We start from the raw sequence: 9,907 nt of genomic DNA on the forward strand, positions 1-9,907 counted from the left end.
CGCATAAAGCAGGATAGCTAAAAATCCACTAAAGTGTCTTGACAAAACACATAAATGCCATATTTTCATTACATTTTACACAGTTTTCTTTTTGATTTGATTTTTGATCTTTTTTAAATTTGAATATCTTGTTGCACCCTCTTCTTCTACTGCAATGGTTTAATGGCATGTGGCTGGAGAATTAGCAGGACATTGATGCAGATATAAATGCAGTGTTAAAAGATAATATTTTAATCTCATCCTCATCAACAGAATGTTATCACATTAACTAAGCCGCGTTTGTCCTGTATAATCACTCTCGTTTGAATGCAAGAAGAAAGTAGATTGGCTAAAAAGTGTTTTATTTGGGCTAAAATCATAGTTTTGCGGTTGAATAAAGTTTAAATATAAAAAGGTTGGACATTCAATCAACAAATCGGTAACAGAAAACTTGAATAAATGCAGAAAGTGTTCTGAACGTTGATGCTCTTGATAATAATAATGGAAAATTATGTCAGCAATAAAGTGCACACTATATGAGAAATATTCTTTTCCCCATTAAATTCAGTGTGAGGGCATTTGCATTCATGAATAAGGTTCAAAAATCCACAGGAGGAATGGAAAAGCTCTGACAGATAACACTGTTACATACAAAATGTGACTGTAAAGAATGTTTTATATATTTTTCTGACTAACTGTATTTGGGGAGTGAGCCCTGCCTACATCATTAGTGGCCACATTTTACTTGTAAGATACTGTGAAGATTTCATAGATTTTGTATCATGAGGGCAGTGAGAAAATGAATGCTTTTACTTTTCTCTCCTGGCATCTCAGGGAGTTATCCAAATTTATTTAACACACCCAGATTAGTTTTGGCACCTTTTTGGCATGTGACTGTATCAACTGATGATCCAACTGCTCTGAGATAGTATCAATTTACAGCCAATCAAAGCTAAATGTGACACAGACAGCGGTAATCTGCCTCTGATCTCCATAAAAAACACACACACAACCACACCACCGAACCAACCACACTGGATCACATTAATTTTAGTTCATTGAGTGAAAAATGTAATTACTTACAAAACTTTGTCGAGTAATAACTGATATTACAGTTAAGTTTTGTAAACTTTGAACATGACCTTATATAAGCATGTTAAATTGAACTGAAATTGCATTGGGAGAAAGATGAGAGAGGCTAATTTCCTGTGTTACACCGGGGGCAACTGCGGTGTTTGTGGGTAAACAGACAGGGAGAGAGTGGCAACAGCGGCAACAAACACCAATCACAACCATCATTTCCTCTGCAGGAGGAGGAAGTGAAACTGGAGCAAGTGTTGACAGGAGATAGAGGAATGAGATATTATACATCAGCCCTCTTTCGCTGTACATCTCTCTCTCTCTCTCTCTCCCCCTCACTTTCTCTTTTGATATTTCAGAATGGTAAAAAATAGATGAACTTTAAAGAAAGAAAAAAAAGATTAAAATATCTTTTATCTCATGTAACGTTTATGAGATATTTGCATTTCCTTCTGCTGTTGTTTAATTTCAGTTCATCCCAAGTATAAGAACTGTAATTAACCAAATCAGTGACAATCCTAGTATATATCAGTGAATGCACTTGAGCACAAATACCTGGTGAGAACAATGCAACATTGTGATTTTATTAATTTGATGGGGACCACCTGAATGCCTCGTTAAACAACTGATGGTGCACAATAGATTACAGGATACTGAGGGCTTCAAAGGATCCTGTACAATGGTTATAATTCAAGTAGGAAATGGTTGCATTTCTTTAGTGGCTTAAGCCTTGCTGGCCTATTATGATGTATTTGTTCTAGAAATCAGCAGATTTAAAGGGGTCAATTGGGACACCGCTACTGACTCTGTTCACTCTAATAGCACCCAAAACTTTATTGGCATACCTTGCAAAAATTGTTGTTTTCGAGGCTAAAGTGCATGACCACCGCTTGTCTATCTGCCTCCACAGGGTGATGCGCTTCCCTCGTCGCTGGTCGACCTGGTGAGGAACTCTCCCATCTCTTCTGTTGACGACTTGAAGCTGCTGCTGCTGCAAGAGACAAATGCAATAGGTACTAATGACCAACACACGCACACACACACACACACACACACACACTAATAACACAGACGTGGAGGAGGTAAGCGTTTGTGTGTGTCTACAGAGGCCTGAAGAGATAGGAATGCAGTGAGGGAGAGCATCAGCGTATATGCCAAGCTGCATGTTAAGGCAATATTTACCCGAGACAGCAGCAGCAAGAATGATGAACCAGCTTGATCGAGAGAGAGAGAGAGAGAGAGAGAGAGAGAGAGAGAGAGAGAGAGAGAGAGAGAGCGTGAGAGACAAAGATGGACAACAAAACATAAAAACAACAATAAAACACAATTAAATTAACTTTAGAGATGATTTTTAGGTCTGTTAAAGAGAAAAGAATGCCTTCGCAGTCCCACACATTCATGAAGACGTCCACATCCTTCATCTTTACATAGTATTCGTACTCAAAACGAAAGCAGGCTCTAACCAGAGAGATCGAGAGAGAGAGAGGGAGAGAGGGAGAGAGAGGGAGAGAGAAAAAGAGAGCTGTAACCTTGTTTTTTTTTCGGACAATCTGAGACAGAGAGAGAAACTTCCAGCACAAGGTCGCTGCATTGTTCTCCTGCTCTGGATTCCTCTCCGTGCTTTGAAATATGGATGTGTGTGTTTGTGTGACGGAAAGGGACCACCACCCCCCTCGATGCCTCCAACCCCCCCGAAAACCTAAACAGTCAGACACATGCACACGCAGCTCGGCGGGTGATTAAAAAATTCATTAATCTTATCCTTCTGAAGAATCATATCACACATACACATATGTTAATCGACAGCTCTTTGATCATCCCATATGCATAAATAACACAGTGGCATAACAAGAGAGGAACCAACTGAGGGAAGGATCCTCACAAGGAAGTGACTCAGAGTGTATGTTTTTATCAAGAAACTTTTTTTTTGTTATTTTTTTTGCTGAGTCCTGTGAGTTTGGGAACAAGTCTTTTTTAAGGGCAGTAGATACATGATTTATTGGATGCATCTGAGTGTTGTCATTATTGTGGTTTTTACGACGCCATGTTCTGTTTGTGGTCAGATTTTGTTGCTTGTCATCGTAAATTTTGTGTTGACATTAGCACTTAGCTCAAAGCACCACGATTTACTGTGAGTTACAGAACCAGTGTGCTTTAACAGAATTGTTACTACATGAAGAAAACAGTCAGTCTCCCAAAACATGTAGGAACAGATAACGGCACAGATAAAATTACAAACTACCTTTTGAGAACAATAAGAAAAAAGTTCTCTTTAGGCACCAGGCAGTTAATTAGCACACACACACACACACACACACACACACACACACACACACACACACACAGTGACCAAAAGCAATCTACACCAGGGATATAATTAGGACTCAGGGGCAACAGTATGAAATAACGACATATGTAAGAGTGCAAACACGCTCACAGATCTACACAAGAGCTATATTTAACATCTCATATCTCTCGTCAATAGTATTCTTGACATTGCGGAGACAAATTGCTGCAGAAAATAGCCTAATTGTTTTACCGGGAGGAGAAAAAAAATGGCTTCCTTTTTACGTTGAACAATGAGCTTTGCTAAAAACTGCCCTAACAGCCTCACATGCTTTACAGATTTCGCTCATCGCTTGTAAAAGTGCTGGCTCAATGTGGCCCAAATTTCAGATAAAAGTTGGAAGATATTATTGTAAGTTGACTTTATTAACTCTTTGTTTTTGTTTTTGTCTCATTCCCTCCCCCCCGTATTTTCCCTCCTTTTAATCTCCCCTCCTCGCCTGTCTTTTTCTCTAGAAGAGGAAGAAGACGAGCATGATATTCTCACAAACCACACCCATGGCCGATACACTAGAAGTCTTGGTAGGTTTCCTTATCTATTTGTGTCCCTTCCTGTGTCTTTTTCTATCCTTCTGCTTCTGCCATCTGTCTCTCCACACTTCCTATGTCATTCCTACCAAATATCATCCTCCTCATTCTCTTCTTGCTCCCTCTCCTACCAGTGGAGGCGCAGCCGGCTCAGCAGGCGGCGTGTAAAGTTCGGACGGAGGTGATGGAGGTGACCAGGTCCATGCTGGACCGCCACAATGCCAACTTCCTGTTATGGCCACCGTGCGTGGAGGTGCAGAGATGTTCGGGCTGCTGTAACACCAGACTGTTGCAGTGTGTCCCCACCGTCACCTCCAGCAGATACCTGCAGGTACACAGTGCATTCAGCAGCTGAAAATGTAGTTTCCATTGGACAAAGACATGCTAGCTGTTTCCACGTGTTTCTAGTCTTAAAGCTGCGACAGGCGCTTTATTTTTGGCGTCATTTAGCAAAAATTCCACAATAATCTTTCATCATATTGTAATTCAGGTGGTCTGAGAGAAAACCAGACTTCTGCACCTCCTCTTGGCTCTGTTTTCAGACTTTAGATAATCTTTTATACTTCAAATTCTGGTGTTTATTTACATTCTACCCACTGCAGCTTTACTGTAACGCTAAGCTAAGGTAACATTCTAATGGCTCGAGCTACATATTTAAGACATACTTTTATTTAAATTTTATTTTATGTATTTACAGTCATACGAGTAGTATCAATCTTCTCATCTTGCTTCTTATCAAAGGCTCAGAAGATTTAAAAAAATCTTTGTTGTCATTTTAATATGATTGCTTCAAAGGATGATGTGCACCCTTTCGGTAGACATTGCAAGTTAATATGCAGAACCTGATTCTATACATGTATGTAACTTCAAGAACACGTAACCCAACATTTCTTTCTCCAGCAATTTATTCATCAGTAAGTCTTGGAATGAAGCCACCAAATTTTATGGAATTATTAGCTTGCCTGGAAACGTCTTCAACCAATCAGATTGCTCTGCTGCTGGTTGCAACAGGTGCCATTGCACAGCAACAGTATGTTGGTTTAAGTGAAACAAAACAATGAGATTGATTTGTTGGAGTTTCTGTGGGGTTTTCCGTCATTTCTGGACCCCAAACTTCATTAATGTTTGATTTGTGTCAGATTTTGTGTGCTAATCTTTTTGATTTTTTTTCTTCCTATCCAGGTGATAAAAATCCAGTACATAAACAGGAAAGCCCACTACGAAAAAGCCATCATCTCAGTGGAAGACCACGTCACCTGCAGGTGCCAATCCTCCTCGTCTTCCTCTTCCTCCTCATCTGTTCCCATATCTCACTCCTCCATTCAGAGCAACCCCAACCCCCCTCCACCTCCACCGCAGCAGCCTCCCCCATCCTCCCACCTTCCCTTGCCCCTCCCCCGGACCGTCCACCAAGCTCCACCAAAGACTCACGCTTCCAAGGCCGACCTTCATCGCCACGACGACCTGAAGCACAACCAGCAGCACTACCACCCTGAGGAGCGTGAGCCGGTGGCGAGGCAGTGGCAGCAGGGAAGTTACACCCAGCTGGTGCACTGGACGCAGCCCAGGGTGCACCAGGCGCCCGCACATGTGCAGCCGGGGGTGCACCAGCCGATTGCTGGGGTGCTCGGGTCAGTTAGCAGCTGGCCATCTGAAGCGAGGGCGGAGCATAGCATCATGGGAAACACCCAGCAGGTCGGGCACGGGAGCGGGTATGACGGGAGCAGGGAGGAGAGCGGCGTGCATGTAGCAAACAGCGGTGGGGGAGTGCATCATCCAGATCACGTGCAGAGGCAGCAACAGTTGTTGCAGCATCAGCAAAGGCAGCAGTTTCCGCAGCAATATCAGTATCATCATCAGCCACGTTATCCACAGCAGTTCAACCATGGAGCAGCGGAGGACCAAGAGCTGAGGACACAATATCGACTTAACACTCCCCAATCAGACAGCGCCTCTCCGCCTGACAGCCCAACCCAGACGCCCAAATTAGAACAAAACCCCACCAATCCAATGACCACCAATCAGAAAGACTCAGTGACCAGCCAAACAATTAGAGAGGTCACGAAACACAAACAGACTGAGACTGCTACGACCAGTCAAAGACAGGGGAACGAGAGGGAGGAAAGTGGGTCTGCCAATAGTGGGGACTCGGCCGGGGCAGAGCTGGCCAATCAGGGGAAGGAAAAAGACTCAAATCTGACCGGCGGGGTTAGTCATTTAACAGAGGAGGAGAGGAGACAGAAAGTTCTGGAGATAATACAGAGGGAACCGGATCGACAGACTCATCTTCATCCGCATCATCCTCAGCAAAGACCAAAGCCGACCACATTTAAAACAGGTACCGCTCATCTGTGTGAGAATGTGTGTAAGTGTGGATGAAAGTTGGTTTTACATGTCACTGGTCACTTTTGCCGAATGCATTTTAATATTAGTTCTTCCAACAATTACAGATTGGACATGTAGTGCAAGAGGCAGTCCAGGCAGTTAATTAAGTTTGGGGACTCACAAGATTATAATATAATAGCTTAAAAGTGAGACAGCAGAGGCCAAGATATCCTGACTTGTAGTCCCTGGTATAGGTCACGCTCCAAAAACAACGGATTCTACATTTCCCATAATGCAACTTAGCAGCGTCTTTCATTAAACCCTCCCTGACCTTGACTCCAATGTTTGGAACACAGGCTTTTTATTGCGATATGTATCTAACGTCATATATCTATGACATCTAAAGCCCAATCTGAGATAACCCTGATGACATAACCATGACAGAGGGGAGACGGAGGGGTAACCACTACTGCTACCGCTACAGTCCAGTTGCCATGTGTGTGATGTCTCCGTGTTAGAGCATGTCTTGTAATAGTAGCTTTTAATGTATGAGAGAACGAATGGGGGAGTTTCCCAGATAGGAAGCAGCCCACTGCACACTCACGACCAAACGTCATGACCACATGTGTCCTGCTATTCTTCCTAAACCCTCTGAGAGCTCTGCAGTCGGACTTCCCACTGCTTCATGTTTGACTGAAACCTGCAGGGGGTCACAGACTTTGTTACACAGAGCTGCCCTTCAGAGAGCAGTTTAAGACACTACAGAAGCTATACACACCCTGTGTTTATTCTTCACTGGTGCTATATACTGCTATTGAAACCAGGATGAAAAGGTTGGAATGTGATTCATTTTTAGCTTGGTTCCCTTTTTTTATTATTTATTTTTATGTTATTTTTTCTATCTAGTGTTTTTCTACCAGTCATTGTTTTTTTTCCTCCTCTGTGTTTGATGGTTGTTCATGGCCCTCCAGTGACAGTATCAAGTCCTAAGAACTTAAGAGGACACAAAACTCAGCCTCCAGTGTTAGTCAGATGCTTTCGTGTCACACTTCCTTCTGCTTCTGTTTTTTTTTTTTTTTTTTTTTTTTTTAGCTGTTTGAACAAATGACCAGTGTTGTGAGTTTTTTGAGGAGAAAAGTCTTATTATTGTTTTGCTAATCTCTCGCACATTACATCTTTGACACCACTAATCCGATTTTAATGTATATTTTAAAAATAGCTGAGCTGCATTTATAATTGGTCGGGAAAAAAAAACACTCACTGTTAACTTTTGTACTTACTGTGTCCTCTACCTTCTCTTGATTTCCTTCAGCCCTCTCTACTGCGGCTCCCATGTCGCCCTCAGCCCGTCGGGCCCCGTTCCGTCCAGCCTCGCCTCGCCGCAGGAGGAAACACCGCAAACGCATCAGCAAGACAGCCATCCGAGCCATGATCATGTAGAGCTGCAGGTGAGCGAATGAGCCTGAGGGATGGAGGGAGGGGTAATAACCCTGCCTTAGTTAACTGAGGCAGCATGGGGACATAATGAGAGAGAGGATGAGAGAAATCATCTGTGCAAATGTATTTTTGATGTTTTGAATCCCTAAAGCAGAGCCTGACTTCTGGGCAGTAAAATAACAAACTGAGTCTTAGATTCACCTGCAACTTCACAAATTAAGTTTCTTCCTGCAGTCAAACTCTGTGAGGCTGAATGCCAGAATAAGAATATGTAAATTTGCTAAACGTTTTTACAGATTGCCATTTATTTGACTTTTTTTCTGTGAATCACCATCTTTATACCGCTGCTTTAAAGGTGAATTTTCTTTGCTGGAACAAAAACAAAACAATTATTGTCTGTGCAAAAGGATGGAGGTGAATGGAAGCTATATGTACAGCATTTGTAAATAAATAATTTGATTAAAAAAGTTGGTAAAAGTCAAAAGAGACTGAGGGAGAGTGACAACAGTGACTACAGTCATATGTTAAAAAAAGGTTGTGAGATGAATTTATTTATGAGTGTAAACAAATTAAAAAATAGCTTATTTATCTTATGATTTTTTCTTTCCCTGACAGGAAATGGTAAAGCTAACCAAAAGTCAGACAAATTGTACCAAAGGATTATGGAGAGACAAGAAACATGGGATTCTTGAATGTGGGATGATTGCCTCTGTGGACGGTTGCTGAGGGATCCACAGAGGTGATGGGACGTGGGCCGCTGTTTTTTATTGGACAGCTTTAGAGAAGGCCACCTTTCCTGCTCCAGAGCTGCCGCAGAGCGTCAGGCTTTATGGATATATTTTAAGTGCAATCTCATTAAACTCTTTGGAATAGAGGATATTTGTCACACTAAACACTGGATTTCAATAACGTGGATCGATGGAAGATTATCATACATCCAATGCTAGACTGGTGGTCTCTTCATGCAGTTGACAGCCATCGATTGGCTGCTTTAACATATTTGACTTCTAACTCAACTACTTATTGGTCCACAAATGGAGAACTTGACAATGACATGGACTAAGAAGTCATTATTGGAGGCTAAATGTGGAGCTCAAGATAACATTGGAAAAGTGGAGAACTGGATTTCTACACTGGGACAATAACTGGAAAACTGGAGAGTGCAGCTCAGGCCTCAATGCCAAACATTACTGTTATCCTACAATGTCTGAATCTAACTGTATTTAACACTGGAGTAGCCATACACTGATCATACTACATTGACTAGAGAAGTGCTCTACCATGTACTGTAGCTTAATGTACTGGAAAATATTGATAACCTGCTCGTTTTGTACTACTGCCAGATCAAAATGGAATAACAACCAAATGCCTGCCTAGATAACATGCTATGAATATCCACATTAAAGCAAGTCTTAAAGACCTGGCTTTTAGAAATGAGCCAGTTATAGCCAACACTGTATGTCTAAATGCTTTTAGAAAATGATTTCTGGGGAGAAAAACTTTATTTCTTAACTTATTTAAAAAGGAGGATATGGAGTCCTCCAGTTCTCAAGTGTAATTATTGTTGCAGACTGTTTCAGATTATAATTATTGGTTGTACAACTGTTACTGTTATGAATGTTATTTTTAGTAAAAAATAAAAATGTTCAATGCGTATTTGTTTATAGTTGTCTACTTGTGTTTCAGATTTTGTGTACGTGTTTGAGTATACATGTATGTGTACATCTGTGTGATGTGTCCATGCATGATATATATAATGCACATACATTTCAAGCACATATAATGCATTGTGCATGTAAAGTGTGTGTGCATGTGTGTTTAGCTGTGTACGTGCACTCATGCAGTAGACTCTGCTAGTCTTTGGCCTATGACTGAACGCCCTGCAGCTCTGTCACGCAAAGCGAGGCAGGGGTCAGCAGAAATGTCTGGTTGCTATAGGAACTCGCCGACAGACACGTCAACAGAGAAGTATCGCATGGTGAAAGAGAGACGAGGGAGGACGGGGGGGGGGGGGTGGTGTCAGTGCAGGAATGGACAGAAGATGAATGGCAGAGATGGAGAGGGACGAAGAGAGGGTGAAGGCCCGGTTTGGGGTGGAGTGAAATGAAACATCACAGTGAAGTGAAAAGGAGAGAAAGAATAAAAATAAAATGGCAATAAAGGTAATATAAGAATCATGCTATAACAATATACAAAGGAGTAGTGTTTAATG

At 41.8% G+C, this 9,907-nt stretch overlaps 1 protein-coding gene across 3 annotated transcripts in view; it reads left to right on the top strand.

Annotated features, from left to right (window-relative positions):
* Window positions 1-9,184, top strand: part of pdgfba (platelet-derived growth factor beta polypeptide a) — a 16,191-nt gene extending 7,007 nt beyond the window's left edge. Inside the window, exons 2-7 of one of the 3 annotated variants that reach the window (XM_028567819.1) lie at window positions 1,970-2,072; window positions 3,862-3,927; window positions 4,068-4,264; window positions 5,116-6,271; window positions 7,571-7,706; window positions 8,311-9,184. In XM_028567819.1, coding sequence (XP_028423620.1) covers window positions 1,970-2,072; window positions 3,862-3,927; window positions 4,068-4,264; window positions 5,116-6,271; window positions 7,571-7,698 — 1,650 coding nt within the window. In that variant the 3' untranslated portion in view covers window positions 7,699-7,706; window positions 8,311-9,184. Of the gene's footprint in view, window positions 1-1,969; window positions 2,073-3,667; window positions 3,758-3,861; window positions 3,928-4,067; window positions 4,265-5,115; window positions 6,272-7,570; window positions 7,707-8,310 lie in introns of those variants that run through there. The other 2 variants (XM_028567830.1, XM_028567838.1) reach the window with 2 other exon arrangements.
* Window positions 9,185-9,907: the final 723 nt, after the last annotated feature.

Source organism: Perca flavescens, chromosome 2 (assembly GCF_004354835.1).
Source record: "Perca flavescens isolate YP-PL-M2 chromosome 2, PFLA_1.0, whole genome shotgun sequence".
NCBI classification, from domain to species: domain Eukaryota; kingdom Metazoa; phylum Chordata; class Actinopteri; order Perciformes; family Percidae; genus Perca; species Perca flavescens.